Below are 22,406 nucleotides of genomic sequence, written 5' to 3' on the forward strand. Positions count from 1 at the left end.
TATTTTTATATACTCTATATATAAAAACAGATCATTTTAATTTTCACTAACTGCCTCAATCATTACAATATGTTAAACCTGGAGCCAAAGGCATACATGCTGGTTTGGGGTAGGATTCAAGGGAAGTTAATCTTCGAGGGAAAAGGAATGTTGGGTAGGGTTGGGATAAAAGGGCAGAAGAGCTTAGGCTAGGAGAGCAGTATCACATGGATCCTTTATCCCATTTCACCACCATAAATACAGACACTTCCCATGCACTACCAAGAACCACAAGAACTCTTCACTTGATCACTCTCAGAATTGCCAACTTTTGAAGTTTTCTCAAACCACTCTCCCTGTCCACATCTCTAAAATCCTCATTCCTCAGCCATCATCAGCCAAACACTTACAGTACGATGTTCTGCCCATGTCCTTCATAGCCATTATGAAAGTCTCCTTCTGATAATGTTCCCAAACTCCTCATTAAGGAAAAGAGGTTATTTACAGATGCATGAGGCCTGTGGGCATCCATCAAGCACAAGAAAATGAACTCAGACCTTTCACAGAAACAATGTCTATTTGTTTATATTTTCCTCATTAAAATAAAAAAGTGGGGAATCAGGTAGAGCCATAACTTTAAAAAAAAACACCAGTTGGCACACACTGCAAGCCATCATGATGAATTATTATCTCCGTTGTCATGGTAGCTATTCCCATTCACCACAAATGAGGTACCCAAGCCGTAAAGATGACCACAATACTTGGCATCGTCAATGTTATCTTCAAAGAACATCTGCAGATTTGAAATACAGAGACATGAGTACAAAAAAGATTTAAATATGTACACATTTTCATACAGAAAGTAATAAGTATGATAAATAATAATAAGTATGACCAATAGCTGGAGTAAAAGGCATCCGCTATTCCCAAACTTTTGAATATCCATTACTATATTCTTATACCATCGGCTAATTAACTGAAATATGCTTAAAACAGTCTATATAATGTCAAGATGAAATTTTTCATAAAGGCATTATCACTATGTGGCCTCACAGGAATTAAACTCGAGCTTCATGTTTACCTTTTCCTCTACAAAATAATAGATTAGTGGCCAATGATATCAAGTGAACACAAATGAGTACAGAAATTAAGTGAAACTGAAAACAGTACATTTGTTAGGATAACATACATCAATCATCAACTAAATAGCACAAAATGAAGAAATCTTTGCCCAACCTATTCAGTTCTTATACAATGGACACCATCGCAAACATTAAGAGAATAATAATTATAAAAATCCTTATATATATTAGTTTAATTATCTCCCTTCATCTCATTTTCAGTTTGTGACTGTCTGAGAGGTTGAACATCACATTTGCTGTCCCATATACCATTTAAAAACTGTGACTTCTACAGTCTTCATTCAGGTTTCTACAGCCATTTTATTTATTTAATTAAACTCCACATTTTTACCTTCAATTTCCATTTTTTTACACATCTTTTGCTTAAGTTGACTTGAGTATTTTCATAATAATTAAATGCTGCTAAGTTAACTCAAGTGAATTGATTTTCAATTAAAAATTGTGAACTTTTGTTATATCCAGTTCCCACGTAATAAAAAATGAAAGAAATATGATTTGACCTAGCTAACAGTAATTATCGAGTCTTAAATAATTTATTCCTAAGAATCAAAGTAACAATTTTCTTGCCTCTCCCAACAAAACATAACCCAGCATCCTACTCAACATTAAACCCCTCTTTAACTCTGCACAATTCCTTTTTCCCATAGTTCCATCCAACAACCCTATCCTATTCTTGCCCCTTCCCTGCTTGCATAACATTTTCCCTTTATCACAGTCTTCAACACCTCACTGCCAATCAATTTGCTTTTCATTCATCTTTCCTACTTTTTTGATTTCTCCCAACAATTCCCTCTCCTCACCCACCATACTACTAGTACTTCCTCATTTGTTTTCATTTTTGTCCACTTCAACTTATCCATCCTTCTCCACAACCACATTTCAAAAGCCGTCAATCTATTTCTATCTTCCTGCTTCAATGAGCACCTTTCCATGCCACACAAAACTATGCTCTATTCGAATATTCTGACGAGCCTTTTCTTAACATCCTTTCCAAAAGTTCTATCATCGTTTCTCTTCTCCTTGTGAAATCTTCTTTGCCTAATACAATTCTTCTCTCTACGTCCCTGCTACTTTAACCATTTTGGTGCAAAACACTTCCGAGATAGGTAAACTGTTCCACTTTCACAAGTTTATGACTCCTATTTTGATATTTAACTTAGCCTTTTCCTTCAGGAAAACCATATAAGCTTTGTTTTATTTACATTTATTCTCATCCCATATCTCTTGCACTGAATTTCCAATGTACTCAGCAATGCTTGCAATCCCTTGGCTGACTCACTAACTATAGCTTGGCCATTAGCAAACCTAAACGATTTTATGAATTCCCCACCAACTTTCATTCCTATATCCAGTTCTTCCCATGCCTCTTTCAATTTCTCCAACTACCATTGAACATGCGGAGTATATAAACCTAAATTTTACATTATTTTCCACCGGTGCTATCAAAAATGCAATGAAAATTGAGGTTTCATCTTCTTACCATTGAGTAATATGCACATACAATCTCAGATTCCTCTGAATCAACCCCTCCAGCGGCGAAACAAGAACTTTAAACATCCATTTTACATAACATGGATGAATTACCAACGAATTCTCTCATACGGAATACCATACCTCTCTCATTTTGAAGAATGCCATTCCTGTGAGAAGTGAATCCGATCCGGCTTGGTGCTGTGGGCCCACTCTCTCGAGCTCCAGTTGGTCTGCAACTTCTTGAAGGCCCCCTTTCAAGTTCTTACAGCTCTTCATTAGGTACTACGAGGGATGGAGTAGAAGAAGAAATTTCATACAGTTTTCAACTTGAGTGTACCTTACATATTGAGTGGTACTAAAGAAAATATGTATGGATTCCAAAAAATTCAAGACTAAGATTTTCTAATTCAGAATATCAAGCATCCCACATACCTTGACGTCATATACGGTTGGAAAGTACATTTTTAGGAGTTCAAAGAACTCACTTTCTTCTTGTGGTAAGTTTTGGTCCGTCAGCAGTTTCAACAGATAGCAGAAATCATAACCACTGAAAAATAAAGAACGATATTTAATGGACTGTTAAGGATATTCATCGGTGCTGTGAACAGTAGGTTTCTGAGTAAGAGTATGCATTACATGACGTTTTTTGGGTGTCATATAATATTTAAAAGTAAGGGGGAAATGGGAGTATATGTCTGCGAGAGAACATTATATGACCAGGGTTTATAAGTATCTTTAGGACTGGAGCTTCATCTATGTTTAGAACCAATCAGACAACTCTGCTGCTAGGAAAAGGGGGTGCAGTTCCAAGAATATTAATTAAACTCAGCAATACCATACATGTATACTCTGTTTTGGATACATGCGGCGATGGTAACCACCATTCATTCACAACACCCTTTGTATAATACTGTGGAAATCTCAAGCGGAAGCAACCCTACAGCCTATATTAAGAGTAGCATGCAGTTGCCAGATCAATGCCACCATGGTTGCATAAAAAATAGGGAAGATTAAAGTCTAGGTTATCATTGTTTTCACATCAGGAGCTAATCTTAGCAGTTAATGCAGCTCTCGATGAGCACTGGGTTGTCCAAAAAAGTTGCCTCAACAATTCCCAAATGGTATTTGATAGTAAATTTCTGGTATAGAATGGTCTTGGTTGCATTGCTGGTGGACTTGACGTAAGACACTGTCTCAAGTAACATGGAGATGACATTGCCTTAAAAAGAAACCATGGTTGTGTACAACAAAAAATTTTTCATGGCATTTGCAAAGTTAATCTTTCTTCAAACAAATAACGTATGAGGAAGTGTCTTACATCAAGTGCATCAGATTCCTGAATGGAAACCATAAAATTAAATTTATAACTTTTAACAAATTCCAAGAAACCATGAGAGATGCCGCAACAGTAACTTTCAACTGACTCATCCACTAAATGTGCATTAAGAGGATGCCTCAGTTGTTAAACTGGCTAAAGCACTCGAGGCTGGACATCGAGGGATTCGGGTTCGAATAAGTCAAGGCAAATGATTTTTACACTCAGAACTTGTTGCATTGTAACACTTTTTGTTACAGGTATCATATTCCTTGCGATAACCTGGTTGTTATGCCTCAAAAAGTGCACAAGTCTGCTGATGGTCACAAATTTGTCTTGTTAAATTGTTTGCATTACTAATAAGACCTTGAAGAAATATCCTTGCAAGATGAGGTAGATATAATGAATAACGACGGCAGGTGTAACAAGATGACAAGACTGGGAGGAAGGGGAAGGAAAGGAGATGGAAATGCATACTATCATTCATACTCACACAGTGAACACTACGGAGGACTGAGATAACTGAATTATTGAGATTTAAGACCCTGCCTACTTGATCCTAATTGACCGTTACAATGCTCTACACCTAGCTCTCTACATAAGGTTCTTTAGAAGTTCTCCAAGCCCTTCAATAAATTGCAACTCCCCTCAGTCCGAAAGATATTTGAATACATTAAGGCAGATTGATCACAATTTTTGAACACCAAGCCCTTAAGACACATACCTGTGGAATGATAGCCATTTGATGTTATCCACAAGCACTATTCCGGAAGTCATAAACAGTTCAGCAAAATCCAAGGGATCAATACCTTCTTCTTCGTGCTTCTTAAACTGAATGCCCGAGTTCTGAAGAAGGTCAATGCTGTCCTGTGCATACATGTCTTCCCTAGGGATTCAGAAAAAAGAAATAGTAAGGTATTTTGGTCAAAAAAAAAAACAAGTCCACAGTATCAAAATGAAGCTGGAAAATTAGCATTGACTCAGCAGGTAAAATTTAAATAAGAGAAGAACTGTTCACTGAAGATACACTTAGTTGGAGAATACAATGGAAGTAGAAATGATACCAAAGAATTGAAAGGGGCAACAAAAAGGTTTGTTAGGAGAGGGAAAATGACATTTTTATAATTATTCAATTCATTTTAACTGCCATTAAACAGGTATTTACGTTTAAGTTTTCTTATTTTGATAATTATTTGGTTGTTAAGGTGATCAGCTTCAAGACATACTCGATGAACAGGCTGATTCACAAGAGTCCTGAGAGTTAAGCACCAGTTCACAATTGAAATTCCATTTTTAACCTAAGCGATTTCAAGATATTATCAAATCTCCAATCAGTAGTTCAGAGTTTCTTTCTTCATTTAATAAATAGACAATTTATTTAAAAAGTAGTAACTTCAATCAAGAATCATTCAGATGGAATGAAGGGGCACAGACAACATGATATGCTGATGTACATGATTTGACATTACACTTAATAACTTAATACATGTATGCTAACATTACAGTTTGCATCGGTACCAACTAATGCAGTCCCTTGCATAGTTGGTGTACTTAAATATATAGCAAGCATTACATTCACTTCAAATTCAGTACCCATTTTTTTACATTCTTTTTTTCTCCATTTAACAGAAATTTTATTCATAATTTTATCAATTTTATGTATGCAAGGCAACTACAATTTTTCCTAACCTTTATCAGAGGATATTGAAATGTAATGAAATAATTGACTTTGTAATTCCACACACTTTATTTTAAAAAACACGACCCAGGTTTTGACGTTGAATGCCATCATCAGGTGGTGATGATGATCAGATCACCACCTGATGATGACGTTCAACGTCAAAACCTGGTTCAACGTCAAAATCGTGTTTTTTAAAAATAAAGTGTGTGGAATTACAAAGTCAATTATTTCATTACATTTAAATATGTTATGCAAATTCCATTAAGTTACGCCTGAGACAACAAATTTCATCAGAGGATTTTTAATTTAATCAAGTGTAACATAAGGATACACATTAATAAAAATTAAGAAATGTCAACAAAATATGTGAGGAAGATAATTTCCACATAGGATGTGGGAAAAACACACCACAACAAGCGGAGAAAGTTATGCTATTATAAGATCAAGAACATTTGAAATGGAAGAAGCAAGATAGAGTTCAGAAGTGTAATAGTCCAGGCAATGAGAGTTCCTCTCATAAGAAATAACCATTGAAAACAAATGACACTAGTTTTGAAACGAGAAAGTGGTTAGACATATATGTATGCAGTTTCTTTTCCTCGGCTATGAAGCATTAAAAATAGGAATAGCAGAAAAAATTAAATGGATTTTTCTCTTCCATGATGGGATCAAGTGTGCAACAATGACTTCTCTACGGCTGCATCTAATGGAGGAGAGTCATTTTGATATTCACTCTTATTCAAATAGAAATCATCACAACGTCCACACAAGTTATCATAAATAAGCAATTTTATTTAGAAGCCCGATCGTAATGGGTGTAAGAATTTGTAATACATTACCACACTCTTTGAAAATGAGTGATAAATAATGCAATTTCAAATTGAAACTCAGTAAACTCTTACTGATGAATTGCTACTATTCATTGAATGAATTTTTGAACAACAAGCAGTTACAATGCATTGCGTTTTTATTATACACTTTAATATATATGCTCCTTTTTTAAGAATGTTCCTTGCATCAAAATGTGCCAATATTTTATACTTTTCTTTGCATTTGACGACTCCTATACTACATGATACGAGGGTCATCCGGAAAGTAGTACCCGTTCGTGCCGCATGAAGTGCTGACGACGCGAGTAGCCGCTGGACGAGGTCAGATAGCTTCAGTGGCTTGTCTGCCTTCTCTGAGCCAAGTTGCGTGACGCTAGCATTGCCTGTGTTGTTTCTGTGATTGTTTACAATGTTTAAAAAAATTGAGAACGCCGCCAGTTGTGAAGTGAGGGCAGTGATTAAATTCCTCAATGCAAGAAACGTTCGCCCATGTGATATTCATCGCCAATTAAAGGAGGTGTATGGAGACAATGTAATGGACGAGTCGTCTGTTCGGCGGTGGTGTCGCAACTTCAACATGGGGAGGGGGAACACACACGACGATGAGCGTTCGGGGAGACCGTCTGTCATTACAGACCAACTGGTGAGCTCAGTTGACGAATTCGTGAGGAACGATCGGCGCGTCACAATTGATGACATCTGTGAGCATTTTCCCAATGTTTCTCGAACAATTGTTCATGAAATTGTTAAACACCATCTGCATTATGCAAAAATTTGTGCAAGATGGGTCCCTCGCGTATCTCAATGAGCTGGCGGCGAAGGACTATGCAGCAGGAATACAGAAACTTGTCACACGTTATGACAAATGCCTTAATTTGCTTGGAGATTATGTTGAGAAGTAGTTTAAAGTATCCTCTTTCAAATAAAATTTTTTATGTTTGTTAATATTTACTTTTGTGTCTTTATTTCACGAACGGGTACTACTTTCCGGATGACCCTCGTATATATGGTCAGTAGACAATAAAACATTATTATTCAGGGTTTTAATTCACACAACTCGTTATTTATGATATTCCACCATAATTCCCTCTACTTCTCTAAGGCTGAGTTTCACCTCAAGGCCTTCAACGCAAATAAATGCCAGAGTCAAGATGCTTGGCAAGCCTTAATGCCTCCCCCGCCACCAGGCCTGCCTTCTTAAGTGTTAAAGGCACTTGAGAACACAGATTTGACTTATATCCATCATTAAAAATGGCTATGAAGGATAGTCCTCTACGACTTCTCTGAATAACGTTTACTTTGGGTACTTTTGTAGGTACCTTACAATAACCAGAAGTGGTATAAACAATGACAAAGTGAGGAGTTATCCCAAACGATACATCTAGGAGAGAAAAAAGCCATTTCCCTCAACACCTAAATAATATCAACATCAAGGGGAATTGTGGTCTCGCCTATTTTTAGGAAAAATATATATAAAATTGTGGATTAAAGAAATGATGTTAAAAACATTGGGGCATCTCCATAGATAAAATTTTGGCAAGACAGTTGCAAAGCAAGACATTGCCAAATGTGACCAAAGGTTATGAAAATACTTATGTTCAATAGAAAAAGATCAACACTCAAGGCTTACAGATATAACATCTGGAGGCATCACACTGTTTAACTTCAGCTGATGAAAACTGATAATCAGAGAGGAAACTTGAAAGTATTCACCACTATATAATACACTATAAAACCTCATTGCTTCAAACGTTGCCCATTTGGTAACCATTGAAGATTTTTACCCTTTAAATATTTTACTTCACTTATGACAAACCTATAAAATGACAATTTCAATCACCTATTTTAAATGTAATAATGCATTCCCAACAATCTTCCCTGGGGAATTTAATCTGAGAACAGAATTTTTATTTCGACCCAACGAAAACTTACAAGAGATTGAATTTGAAATTGAACTGCCATGTGGAATATCCACCATGTGTTTTTCCATTGTCATCGAAGAAAGTAAGTCCTAACTGGATGATGCGCAAAAGGTTAACATTGCATCGCATGAGTTGGTAGGTGTAATCCGCTGAGCTGCGGAATTCTCCAAAGGGTCTCGCAACCACGCCCGGGAACTCAGTGTCCTGCAAATACAGAGAAAGCAACACCATATTAGTTTGATATATGGACTAACTGAATTCAAGAACAATATTTGAAAAGCATTAAAACATTAGCAGCCTTCAAACGGCATTAAAACTATGTCAAAAAATTAATGGCCTTTGCTAGTGTAGGCAACTCTTCATTTTTTGTCACCAGTAAGCTTTCAATGAATGCACCAATTAAAAAATTAGGCAATTCAGTGAAGGGGTCACTGAATGACAGTTAGGACACAATGCCTAAAGAGAGGAATACTTATTATATACGAAAGGTAATTACAACAGACAGACATCAATACTAATCAAAGTAAATTTAAATTTTGTATTCTGATTCAAAATATTTGTATGAGTGCATAGAATGATGATATTACTGAATAATAAAACAATCTTTAAGAAGAAATCATGATAGAAAAATACTAATGGGACCAGGAGATACTGCTGAGTGAATTAGAATGAGCCGTGAAAGACCTGAAGAACAACAAAAGCACCATTAGTAAACAAAATAAATGAAGAAATAATCTAAGCACCTTAGGGTAAAAGTAAAGAACACCCTGATAGGAATAATCAAACAACTACAACAGTAGAAAACTACCAGAGGACTTCAAGATGAGAGTGATACTCGCAATAATGAGATGAGATAAATGCAAAGAACACAGATTATTGAGCTTGATGTCTTGCGCATAAAAAATACTGACTCGTATAATTTTCCGAAGAATAGAAGGAAGCCTCATCGAAAAATAACTTAGATTTGGGAGAAAACTCAAGAGGAGCAACAGAACCAATACTCTGGAGGATAATGGCTGGAAAAATGATGCATGTAAATAAGCCATTATAGAAATATGTGGCATCCGTGAACTTACGAGGAGGCATCTGACCATTTGAAGTGGAACAAAATGTTTGAAGATACTAGAAGTGCTTGGAATGAACTATTACAAGAGGAGAACAACACCTGACTCACACAATAATCATGTAACAACCAGGTAAATGAAAAAGGGAAGATAAAGCCAAAATAAATAAAGGACATAGAAAAAGATGCAACCTATTGCCAACACTTCAACATATATTTATTTATTTAGCATTAGTCCAAAAACAGCACTTTTTGGCCTTCTACATCGGACAATTAACAGTGATAACAATGTAAACAATTACAAACACCCAAGCCCTAGGTGGAGAAAAATCCACACAGGCAGGAATCGAACCTGTGACCCTTGGATTGGCAGACGAAGACATTACCCCGCTACCAGGGCCGGCTATATCTAGAAGATATAAAGAAGATATATCTAGAAGAGGCAATAGAAGAAGCACAAGAATTAATCAAAGGAGCCATGGTGAATGGTGATGAGATTAGCAATTCCAATATGCTGATCACATTGCAGTAGTTGCTGAAACAGGAAAGGAACTCTAAGCAACTATGAATGCTTTGGGCTAATTACAGTGGAAATATGATACAAGTATCAACAAGAAGAAAACTAAAGCCCTCACACATGGAAGAGAGAACCTGAAGGCAGATACCAGAATAAGTGGAGTGAAATCGAAGCAGGTGGAATCCTTCATCTATCTGGGCAGCAGAGTAAGTTGAGACGGAAGAAGGTCGATTGATATTCAGAAAAGAATGGCTTGAGTTAGGAGCGCATTCATGAAGAAAGGGTAGCTCCTTTGCTCAAAGAACAAACAAGGGAGCAATGTGGAGCATGGATCAGAGTCATGAAGTATTGGAAAAGTGGACCAAAAAAAGAACAAAAGTCTTAGAAACAGGGTACTGAAGAGGAGAATCCTGAAGATTAAATGGACAGAAAAAATAAGGAATGAGGAATTACAGAGTTAAGGAGAGAAGAGGACCATATGGAGAGAACTCGATTGCAAAAAAGAATTATAGATGGATGGTAAGACTGTCTCAGACACTATTTGGAGGAAGTTTTCAAACTAGGCATAAATGAGGGAAGACTTCCTTCCTTGATATATTTTACTAAAAATTTCTTTTTCCACTACCATGATTTCGTGGCAAGGCAACATAATCAGGTATCATCTCACCACTTGATGATGCTGCCTTGCAATGAAACCATGGTCATCATGAAATCTGCCAAGTTGGTATTTCCTCATTTATGCCTAAAAATGGATTGAACATAACTTGAGCGACATTGGATTACATAAGAAATATAATAGAAGGAAACATTCTATAAATGAAAACCAAGAGACTAGAAAATATGTCAAAATAAGAAAGAGGCAACCTATAAAAGATATTAGTGGATTAGGCAATGAAAACTGATTAGTGATAAGGGTTTTAGTAAAAAAATATTAAGTTTTAAATACTGACCATGATGACAGCAAACTTGATCATAAATATCCCACACTTTTACAAAACATCAACAATGCCCAAGTATTACCTTAAGGGTGGAATTTCCCTTTTTTTTAACTATTCAGCACTGTGAATCAAGTTCTGTCAACATTCATCCAAAACTTAGCACCAAAAAAAACTGTTAATATTAAAAAAATGCCCATTTCTAAGCTCAGTACTCATTGCTATGTATCTGTTTCAGGGTCCTTTGGATTAATTAAAAGAACTGAAGCAAAAGCCTAAGTAGACTTTACTTTAGTAGAGTCACCCACCAATGATCGAACAAATGCGAGAATTTCAAAGGGTAAAAATCAACTACCCAACATGCACAGTCACAATTTCTTTGTTATTTTGTATGCATGGTAATTTATCAGAACATCCTGTTCCTTGGAAACCATTAGATTCAATATTTAAGCGGGAGCCTCAGTGGCTCAGCTAGGCCAAGAACTTGACAAGAAATTATGGGACCAAGGTTTAAGTTCCAAGCTAGGAGAATGATTTTTACACAGAGAAGTTCTTAACTTTCCTTGGGATTAGCTTACATAAAGAATAAGAATAAATTGTAAAATTTCAGCTACTTCACTTCCAGAGTCCCAATCATTGTTTGTCATGTTAAGCAGTAAATACATAATTTTTCCATTTTTGGTATACTCAAAAGAAATATGCTTACTTATTTGAGTATGTTATCTGCATCATGAAATTACTAACAGTAAAGATTATTCCATAAGATAATCGGGAATTACCTCATGCATCAATGCACACTTTTTTGTTGGCACAGAAAATACAACACACAAAAGATTTTTCTCATAATGATGAACTTCCACAACATCTCGCCTGAATCTTTTAAATAAAGTGTTCACTCTTTATATGGTTCTTTGCTAAAATAAGTAACATTAAAGAACATTACACTGGATTTTAAGCAATAGAAAGATGTAGTCACAGTATATACTTCTGGGGAGTACCAATTTGCTTTTCATGCCATCCAAGCAGCTACTCAAAGAGTTTAAAAGTGAGCAAAGGAGGAAGAGTAACGCAATTACATACGAAGTTAATAAAACTGAGGTTTTGCAATCAAACAAGATCATACTACTTGGCAAAGAGAATTATTAAGATAACTTTATGTCATTAAATAAAATTACTGTTTCAAGATTCACTTTCTATCAGTGAAAGTTTTGAACATTCATTTTGATCTAGATATTCCACTCACCCCTGGAAAGTTTATGACTTATGATTATGGCGTGATACAGAAAGAAACAGTTCATCAACCATTATGCAGAAAATCACAATTGCTCAATTCAAATCTGAGTTTCTAATCGAAGTAGGTGATCAGAAGTCCAATGAATAAAATCAGCATGACACTATGGAGCAAAACAGATTATAAAAATAGCGTAACTTATTAGTCCATCTTTTATTGGTAATCTACCAGTTAGGGAAGGTTTTGCATGGATACAAGCTACAAAATGGTACAGTGACAATTGACTTGTCTCACTTAGCAATACAAAACTTGAAATCCAAATACACAATAAGCCCCTCTTTATCTCTGTATACTTCCTTCTACTAAAAACTCTTTAAATATTGATAAACTAAAGCTTGATCATCCGCAAACCTATGTACTATATACAAAATATGCATAAATACAAATCGCTTTACTATAATTGCCACAACCAATACTTGATTTATCATCAGACTATACTGATATTTGGTTATGGAAAAAGAACAAAGCAGAGCTTTTACCCCTGTAATTCACTAAGCCAACAGTGTTAGACTAGAGTGAGGGGTTAACATTTTGGAGCTCTCTCCACTACCCATTGTTTTCGCTTCTTCTCCTATCAAGTGTCGAACTGCCAGGTAATTATCAGGTGCTTGCTTTGTGTGGTTAAACATTTGGATGGTTGAAAAGAGATGAAATAATTGACTTTGTTTTAAATTGACTTTTGAATTTCATTTGGATGGTATTTTGAAAATACTTCTATACATAATTTTAAACAGCAAACCATGTGAGGTAAGGGAGTTTGATCTCTGATAATTCACGGAAAGGAATATGCAGTACAGTACTGGACAGAAAAATGACTGATCCTGTAGTCAACCCAGAATTATCTGAATTAGCTTGAATGTAAATATGCGAGAATAAATATACATTAAGCAGTATTTTAAATAAATATATATTTCTGCATTTTCAAAGTATACGCGGAGGAAATGGTCAAAGAAGCATTGGAAGAACTGGGAATAGGAATGAAAGTCTGTGGATAATTCATAAAATCAGTTCGATTGGCAGACGACCAAGCTTTACTCGGCCAATTAGCCAAGGGGTTACAATCACTGCTGAGCTCGTTACAAACTAGGTGCGATAGGTGCGGGAAGAGAATCAACACAAACAAAACAAAGGTTATGCAGATTTCAAGAAAGATAAAAGTAAAGGTAGATATAATAATTTGAGGATTATATATTAGCAATTATAAAGTAATTTTACAGCAAGAAAAAATGCCTGGTGCAAATGTAAAGTATCCAGAGATTGATTAATGTGTTGAATTTTAGTAATCATTAACTCAAAATGGAAGATATATCATATTTGCCTACACACCAACTTGAATGCATTTACCATTCCTACTTTAAAGCACCTTCTTGATTCAGGGATAGGTTTAATAACACCCAAAACACATGACGTCCATTCGGGAAGGAGAAATGCACATTTCTACTTGTGGGGAAGTAATTATATACGTTCTAGAGGAACACTTCAAAAATGTAAACACACATAGTCAAATCGATGTACACAACTCATTATCTACAATTCAATGTAAAAAAATATATGCTATTAGTTCTTCACTTGACAGAGTATATATTGTGAATTATAGAGGAAAAATATTAACATGAAAACAGCACAAAATATATCGGTCAACGGAATGGTTCATTCTGGCTTCTACATTTTTCAGCATACTTTTCTTCATGTTCATACAAAATGGTTGATGAAAAAATATCTTTCACTCCTCAGACAATCAATCTGTGCAAAACTTTGGATAACGTGTTGACATGACTTTCATTGTAATGATGTGTATACATAAAATATTTTTTCTAACATTTCCTAAGCCATTTAAGTGATCGGCAAGTAAATTGGGTGAATCCATTTAATGTTTTAATAAATTACCATGTATAATATACTTCAAAGACATATTTGCAACAGAACGAGATTGTATTACTTCTACCCTGATTACCTCAAAGAGTCATAAAAATGATATTATGTAATTCAGGTAACAAAATATGTTTGGGCTGGTTCCTGACATTTTATGAAAACCATTTCCCCTCTGCACTACTTTCGAGTAATTTTACAGCAAGAAAAAATGCCTGGTGCAAATGTAAAGTATCCAGAGATTGATTAATGTGTTGAATTTTAGTAATCATTAACTCAAAATGGAAGATATATCATATTTGCCTACACACCAACTTGAATGCATTTACCATTCCTACTTTAAAGCACCTTCTTGATTCAGGGATAGGTTTAATAACACCCAAAACACATGACGTCCATTCGGGAAGGAGAAATGCACATTTCTACTTGTGGGGAAGTAATTATATACGTTCTAGAGGAACACTTCAAAAATGTAAACACACAGAGTCAAATCGATGTACACAACTCATTATCTACAATTCAATGTAAAAAAATATATGCTATTAGTTCTTCACTTGACAGAGTATATATTGTGAATTATAGAGGAAAAATATTAACATGAAAACAGCACAAAATATATCGGTCAACGGAATGGTTCATTCTGGCTTCTACATTTTTCAGCATACTTTTCTTCATGTTCATACAAAATGGTTGATGAAAAAATATCTTTCACTCCTCAGACAATCAATCTGTGCAAAACTTTGGATAACGTGTTGACATGACTTTCATTGTAATGATGTGTATACATAAAATATTTTTTCTAACATTTCCTAAGCCATTTAAGTGATCGGCAAGTAAATTGGGTGAATCCATTTAATGTTTTAATAAATTACCATGTATAATATACTTCAAAGACATATTTGCAACAGAACGAGATTGTATTACTTCTACCCTGATTACCTCAAAGAGTCATAAAAATGATATTATGTAATTCAGGTAACAAAATATGTTTGGGCTGGTTCCTGACATTTTATGAAAACCATTTCCCCTCTGCACTACTTTCGAGTCCATTCCCTCCTTCATTAATTTTACCTTAAAACCAATATTTAGGAGAATTAAACTAAAATGCAAAGTATTGTATTAATAATGAACAAACGTGAATTTTTCAAATCCAACGGACAAAATTAAATATTATAAAATGAGGGATTATGCCTTGTTATAAGAGAGACATATGCTAGGCACATCATAGCAGGGACATTTCAGAACTAACATCCTCCACTTACAATTAGAAACTAAATACATATTTTTTGACATTTTCAATGCGCTTTCCAAGCATGGTTCCACCCAAAACATCGATCCTGCTCACAAAAACAAGCAAGCGTGACCAATAAAAACCCATTTTTCACCTCACTGTCAATCATTCATTTACCCTCCCCCTCAAAGGATTACCCAGGATACCCTTCACTGCCAATGGACATCCAGAACTTGAAGAAATTATCAATCCGTACATGCAGATTACACTAGGCATCAAAATGTATCTTGACTAAACAGAATATTTTAAGGTAAAAAAGGTAATAGTGTTTCATATCATTTACTATTAAATTTAAAGATGAATTATATTGTGTTATTTTCAATTTGCTCAATGAAGCATGACATGAAACATGATTGTATATTCTAATGAGGTGATAATGATTGATCATTATCAATGATTTTTCTGAATTGATATTTCATGCGCATGTTACAGCCAATGTTCATGGGTTTGTAACAAACATTTATGTAACTATGAGCATCATTTCTTTTATGTATCTTAACTGAGCCTGTGTCTTTGCTCCTCTTTGACGTGCCTTATATCATGTACATACACCACCCACCTGGTATTTTTGTATTGTGATCTATGGGCAAATAAAAAGTAATAATAATATTAGCCACTTGAGGGGTGTTCTAAATTAACTGAGAAAGGAATATGATTCGGTAAAATTCCACACATTTTTACAACATTCAGGACTTTCCTACTAGTTGAAATTTTGGTTGTGAGTTAAACAAATAAAAAGGATTCAGCTAATTATCACATATTTTAAAAAGGACCCATCTGAGATATATAAGTGCAAAACCAATCAACATAGCACAAATGGCATTTTTAAGATAGACTGAAATAATATCTCCTTCTAAGCAAAAGATTTTTTATTTGCAGATGTGAAAAAATCCATATTTACTTGCCAAACACACTTGAATGTCTTCAAATTAATTAAATTTTGCCTATGGTAGAAGTGAAGTGGTTTCCAACTTTTTTTGCTTCAAAATTGTTACCACATATTTTAAAGGTTTAATTGTAATTAGGTCATTCCAACATTAAAATTACTCATCATTCCAATATTAAAATTACTCTCCATATTCTTAAGCATTGATTTCTCATCTACCAGCAAAAATTTCATATTGGAGGGTTAGCATCACCCATCACAAATTAAATTTTTTTCAAATTCAATTTAAAATGATCATGAAATGAGATCATTTAATGAAGGTGAATAATCACAATGATCATGAATAAAACATTGCTCCCAAAATGTGGGATACTAACCCATTACTTTTTACTCCATAGTTTCTAAAGATTTTTTTAAAATTAGCATATAGATGAAAAAATCAATTCTGAATGAATTATTGTTCCTCAAATTGGTCCAGGGATTTAAAATGATTCAATGAGATTTTTGGAGTCAATCTGCCCATTTAGCCACCACACAATCTATGGCTGCTAAATACTTACACCAAATTTTGGCAATTGATAAATGCCTAGAGATGGAAGTGAATTTAACCTTATTTTTCGCTCGGTAATACATAGTACTGAATTTTGTCTAAACTGATCAGCTTCTTACAAATATGCTCATTATTGTGAAAAACTGAAACTCATTTGGAAATGAAGAGTTAAAAGTTTAGTCGAAAACCATACACTCCTCCAGCAAGTAAATAACATACTTAAGCTTCTAGAAAAATACAAGGCATTCAAACATGGTTCTGAGTGTAATTTTGAAATGACTCAAGCCTTAGTGTAGGCTACAAATGCAAAGGGCTGTGATCCTTCTGCATAGAATGTGATTACTTTTGTTAAGATCACAAGTACTCAGATATATAATGTACTCCTTAAACAAGGGTATTATCATATCCTAAGTGAACTTACCATGGCAACATAATGGTATTTTTGGACGACTTGACGGAGGGTACGGAATTCCTCCTCCAAATTGTGAGCCCAAACGTCCCGGATACCACACTCCTCGTTGTTGGGGATGCCTCCACTACTAGCTCCACCTGTAGCCGTGGGCATGGCCGATCTTTCCCCACCTTCCCAAACACCGCCACCGTCACAATCCACCACTTCACTAAAACTAGACTTTTTTCACAGACTGGAGAATGGATCCCCTACAGCAGTTCACCCGTAGTTCAAAAGATTGGCTAAATGCGAGTCTGTTGGTTCAAAACGCACAATATAACCAATTACAGTTTCAAATACTGGCACTTATTTGTAAACCACTGACACACCTTTAAATGTCCAAATGTTTACATGAACATGTGTTAGTCTTAAGTACATAATACATCACAATTTTATGCTTCTCTGAAGTGGAAAGTCCTTATACCGCGTCACTTGGCTAAGTAACAAACATATGTTACTTGATTCCTGAAAAATAATCCTATCATTAGTACAGTGACCATTTTCAAAGCGGAGATTTTACATAAAAGTACTTAACATTACCAAATTGGATTTGATGTCAACACAATAACAACGAAGTGTCTTCTTTCACATATATAAACATCTCCAATTCAGGAGGCATTAAGTGTAACCATGCGATACTTAGCATGTTCTCTTTCTGCAAATGATTTTTACAGCGATATTCTGTTAAACTTAACATCACCAAAACGATAGTCAAAGCAATAAACTTCATTGAACTTCATATATTCTGCATTTGTTCAATGTAAACTGGTGGTATGCAAGGAGTAGTGGTACAGAGACTGCACAAAACCTATGGCATTGAACATGGACCATCATGCATGAAAACTAGCCTACAATTATAGCTGTAAAGCTTGTGTTGTTGCCATGTTGGGGATGGAAGCTGAACAGAATGTCAAGTTTTGTGGGCTAAAATAAGCATCAAAATGCAAACCTAAGTAAAAGAATACATTACAAATACATAAAAATGATAATCTCTTTACCTTTCATGGTTATTGTGGTTTTTCCTATCCCTCTGAAAACACAAACAGCACAGTTTCTTGAAAGACTGTGCACAAATTCGCAAAAGCAACCATCGAAATTCTTCCCATGACTATCGAAAACCGCTATCGTTCCAGGTCGCTACCCTTGTATCGAATGTAGTCACGATGTGAATCATGTGAATGCTATGTATTTTTTATGTTTTTATAATATTTGGGACAGTAAATGTTTGTAATAACCGGTGGAAATATGTAAAGTTAAAAAATATTTTTAAAGATTTTGATTTTTAGGATAATTTCTCCTAATCAAGGTACGTATTATAAACGAAAACTTGTAGTCTGATAATTACGCGGGATGTTTGTATTTAGAGCATTTCTGGTGTAGATTTCCCAAAAATATATTTTCAAACAGGAGACACTTTTTTGGATTAATTAAATGCACGAGGTTCTTTAATGTTAAGTAGTACCGTTTTTATATCCTTAAATGCCAAGGAGACAACCAGCATTAACCGCTGCTGCTAAAGTTATTGTAATACAATTGTAAAGCATTGGGATGAGCTAGACTTTCCCACGGTCGGAAAGTCCGTAATATATTACACGTCAAACTCAACTGTCCCTTTCTAAAAGAGTAAATTTTATCTAATAAGACAATAACTACATAATATTATAATAATTCGAACTTAATTTCCATGGAATTTTTATTTGATTTAGAATACTGTCAGTCTCACTGCTTGTTCAATTCCCTTAAAAACCGTATAATCACATAATATATTGATAAAAATTTATATAAGAGTATCAGCTATAAGATATGTTCAGCTTTGAAATAAGAGGAAATTAACGAGAGAGTATGGAACAGTTTGCGTATTTGAATAACAATTTAAAGGAAAATGGACATAGTAGAGGGGATAATAGAAGAAGAATTGAACTGGGGAAAGAAGTATTTACAAAAGGAAGAGAATTGATGACTAGTAGACAAAGTAAATATGTAAAGAAAAAATTGGTTAACACTTAATTATGGAGTATAGTCCATCATGGATGAGAGACTTGCTCTTCAAGGAAAAAGGATGAGAATAGACTGGAGGTTTTGGGGATATGAATCTGTCAAAGAATGGAGAAAATAAGTACGACAGAGTGGGAGACAATTGATTAACTTTTAAATGTGGTGGGTGAGAAGAGGAAGTTGCTCTGGAAATTCATGAAAAGGCAGGGAAAGTCCAAAGGTAGGGGAATGTTGTAGGGTGCGACATAAGATAGAAAGTAATATAATCAATGAATAAAAAGGAAGTTAATAGAATTTCTAGACAATAAAAACAGGTACAATTTTCAAATAACTGAAGAAGGAATTAGTGTGAGGGCAAACAATTTATTATCATGTTACATAAAAGAAAAGAGCCATTAGGGGTCATCCAAAATATATCTTTAATACACAGAATATTTTGAGAAAAACAGATTCGCCAGTATTACCTGCAAATTGACTTGCTGATGCTCACTCTTCACATCTTCGATCACAATCTCTTCACATTTTCGATCCAATTTTCTGACCATGCTAATTTGGCCAATAATTTCCCTATAATGTACCAAAATTGACATGATATGTCAGATTTCTGAGTTATCTTTATTGGTCAATTGTTGAGTCTACATTGATAACCCATGTTCAATGGAAGTCAATGTAGAACTTGGGCTCTGTAATGGGCATTATGTACCTGATATCATGGGCTAATTGTGATTATATGAAGAATTTGCATGCTTTTTAATGAAAATGTGGTACCTAGAAAGGTTTGAGAACAAGTAGGAGGGAACAAAGTGCCAGGCAGGTCTGAAACTGACCTTTGAATTTTCGCCAATTATTTTCAACCTATTTTCAAACCCTACCTTAGCTGGATTAGAATATTATTGGTAAATAGATTACAAATAATAATAACAATAATTTCCAACCTTGCACATACCTCAGCAAAATATTTATTAGAATGAAAGGCTGAGAAGGTAGGTGGATACCAAGGATATAATACTTGGCACAAGTGAGGAAGAATTAAAAAAAACATCTCATGAAAGGGTACAAAAGCAGTACGTTATGGAGAACTTAAAATTTCCATCAATGAAAGTATGCACTAATCTTAGGATAGGTAATTTCAAATAAAGATCAACTTAAAATTAAGTGAACTTTGTTCAAATCAATACCAAAATGAAGAATACTTTGTTAGACTCTCTTAATACTTTGTGCACAATGCATATGGATAGGTATCAAAATAATCTGACCGCTGAATTTCAATAATCCTCTTTCCTTCAATCCATCTGCACTTCATAAATAGGCCTATGCCAAAATAGTGGAATGGCTGACCAACCCTAAGAATACTTCCACTGCACTCTGTATTAGAACTCTATGTAAGTTGCTCAACTCCATATAGAACTACATTACCCTCCAATTCATTCGTTAAAATCAATGCACAATTAAAGTCCTCTAAAATATATCACTTATATTACAGACCATTATATGCTGCAAAACTGAAAATACGACTCAACATTACATATGAAAAGCTGTCCGATCTTAGAGGAGGTAATGAGATACGACTATAATTTAAAAATGCAAACAAACAAAATTTACAGATACAAAAATTACAATTTCTGAAGATCTCATTACATGCATTTCACTCGTTCTGTATTTCTCTTCACTATATGCTGATAAAAATGAGTCATGGGAGTTGATGAAGTTAAGTAATGTCAAAGGAGACGTTATAAAATTTATCTACTGCGTGTGATATCAAAAGAGGGATGGTTCTTGAAAAGAAAAAATCATGACACAAGAGGTATGGCATCATTTGGAGCCAATACATTTTATTTCAAGTAATGAAATAATATGTCACTCAAATGTATTCCTAGAGCAACTTGGATTCAAATTGTTGAAGAAGAGAAGAAGGAGGTTGATGTTATGCAGCGGTACAAAAAAATACCATCAACTAATCATGCTGCAAGTAGAGCGGCTAATCATTTTCACGTATGAGCGGGAAGGGATAAAATAATAACGAATTAAAATACATGCTCAATGCACTTTTTACCATGCTGATATTTCAATTTAAGTGCTTTCCGTCCGACTAATAGATTAAATTTCGGTTTTCATAATATGGAGATTTTAATAGAGAAGAATAATTGCTCTAATATATCAAAAGGCGAAGCCCTCTCTTTTTCACACGTTACTACACCGACGCCACAATTACGACATTTCGCCGCAATGGTATTATGCTAATCGTCTCCTCGCATCTATATTCTGTGCTGCTCATGATTGGTAATCTTGGTGCGGTGTTCATTAAGTTTTAAATGCGTGCTGCGAAAGTGACGCATGTAATGTTATAATATACATTACATCCATAGTACATATCAGTTCAGTCTGTGGTTGTAGTTTGCACATTTTAAAATGGTCAGCTTAGCTGCCAAAAGGACATTCATGCTCTTGGGAGAGTGTGTTCCCACATTAATCCCAGGAACTTCGAAAATTCGTGTTAAGCGATTGGAATTAGATACAAATCTTTTAATGGTATGTTTATTGATGTTCTTTTTAGATCGACATTGAAAACCCTGCACATGCTACCTAATATTTATTTTCAGTATTTTAAGAAGGACGAGTTTTATTACGTACAAGACGCAGAGAAGAAATGTAAAACTGGAGATGTGGTATTAATTCAAGAGCTTCCCCAAAAACTGACAACGGCCATAACTCACAAAATATTAGAAGTGGTCTATCCATTAGGTGACGTTACTGACCCAATAACTAATCGTAAAGTTGTGGTGAACAAATACAGGTATGTCTGCGGTAAAATATTGTCACCCTTTTCATGCTAATGCCTATTAGATTTCGTTATCATATTTTGAACTTATATTTGTAGGGATGTCATGGAAGAGCAGACCAAACTCTATGGCGAATCAAAAACCAGGTTCGAGTACGAAAAAGCAAAAAAGAGAGGATGGTTGGAAGATGTTAAAGATTTCTCCCATGAAGAAAGCTACATTAAGTATCACGAATCCGAAAACGAAGATCAACCGTATGCAATTTGAAGTTAGTTGTAAAATTTAACAGCGGTTATTTGTTTCGAAGGAAATTGTATAATATGCCCACCATGCCTAAAATAATGTGCATAACTGTGGTGGTCATTAAAAGTTATGTATTCAGAGAATACGCTATAAAATAGTGCTTTAAAAATATATAGATCGTTTATTTATCAAA

The 22,406-nt window shown here is 34.8% G+C and overlaps 2 protein-coding genes across 3 annotated transcripts; one reads left to right on the forward strand and one right to left on the reverse strand.

Moving 5' to 3' along the window:
• On the reverse strand, positions 1–18,316 carry Pop2 (CCR4-NOT transcription complex subunit Pop2). Of its 2 annotated transcripts, XM_071589479.1 has the most exons (8): positions 18,194–18,316; positions 17,525–17,660; positions 17,166–17,404; positions 8,353–8,546; positions 4,634–4,795; positions 3,027–3,141; positions 2,736–2,876; positions 1–772 (listed from the first exon to the last, which is right to left on the reverse strand). In XM_071589479.1, exons 3-8 carry the CDS (start codon positions 17,307–17,309, stop codon positions 653–655), a joined length of 876 nt encoding a protein of 291 aa, XP_071445580.1. In that variant the 5' UTR covers positions 17,310–17,404; positions 17,525–17,660; positions 18,194–18,316; the 3' UTR covers positions 1–652. The 2 variants fall into 2 exon arrangements, with proteins under 2 accessions (XP_071445580.1, XP_071445579.1); XM_071589478.1 differs by having other exon boundaries at positions 17,166–17,660.
• A 3,099-nt stretch (positions 18,317–21,415) lies between these two features.
• On the forward strand, positions 21,416–22,406 carry mRpS17 (mitochondrial ribosomal protein S17). The gene is made up of 3 exons (XM_071589457.1): positions 21,416–21,719; positions 21,791–21,984; positions 22,069–22,406. The coding sequence occupies exons 1-3, from the start codon at positions 21,600–21,602 to the stop codon at positions 22,235–22,237; spliced, it is 483 nt and encodes a 160-aa protein (XP_071445558.1). The 5' UTR covers positions 21,416–21,599; the 3' UTR covers positions 22,238–22,406.

Source organism: Hetaerina americana, unplaced genomic scaffold, assembly GCF_022747635.1.
Source record: "Hetaerina americana unplaced genomic scaffold, ioHetAmer1.1.p SCAF_38, whole genome shotgun sequence".
Lineage (NCBI taxonomy): Eukaryota > Metazoa > Arthropoda > Insecta > Odonata > Calopterygidae > Hetaerina > Hetaerina americana.

Bases quoted from the DNA above. Each gene is read 5' to 3' on its own strand.
- Pop2 (XM_071589479.1), bottom strand. From the start codon at position 17,309: ATGCCCACGGCTACAGGTGGAGCTAGTAGTGGAGGCATCCCCAACAAC. The intron at 8,547-17,165 runs GTAAGTTCACTT...CTGTATTTGCAG, and splicing joins AATACCATTATGTTGCCATG to GACACTGAGTTCCCGGGCGT. The intron at 4,796-8,352 runs GTAAGTTTTCGT...CTGAATCCCTAG, and splicing joins AATTTCAAATTCAATCTCTT to GGAAGACATGTATGCACAGG.
- mRpS17 (XM_071589457.1), top strand. From the start codon at position 21,600: ATGGTCAGCTTAGCTGCCAAAAGGACATTCATGCTCTTGGGAGAGTGT. The intron at 21,720-21,790 runs GTATGTTTATTG...ATTTATTTTCAG, and splicing joins TAGATACAAATCTTTTAATG to TATTTTAAGAAGGACGAGTT. The intron at 21,985-22,068 runs GTATGTCTGCGG...TTATATTTGTAG, and splicing joins GTTGTGGTGAACAAATACAG to GGATGTCATGGAAGAGCAGA.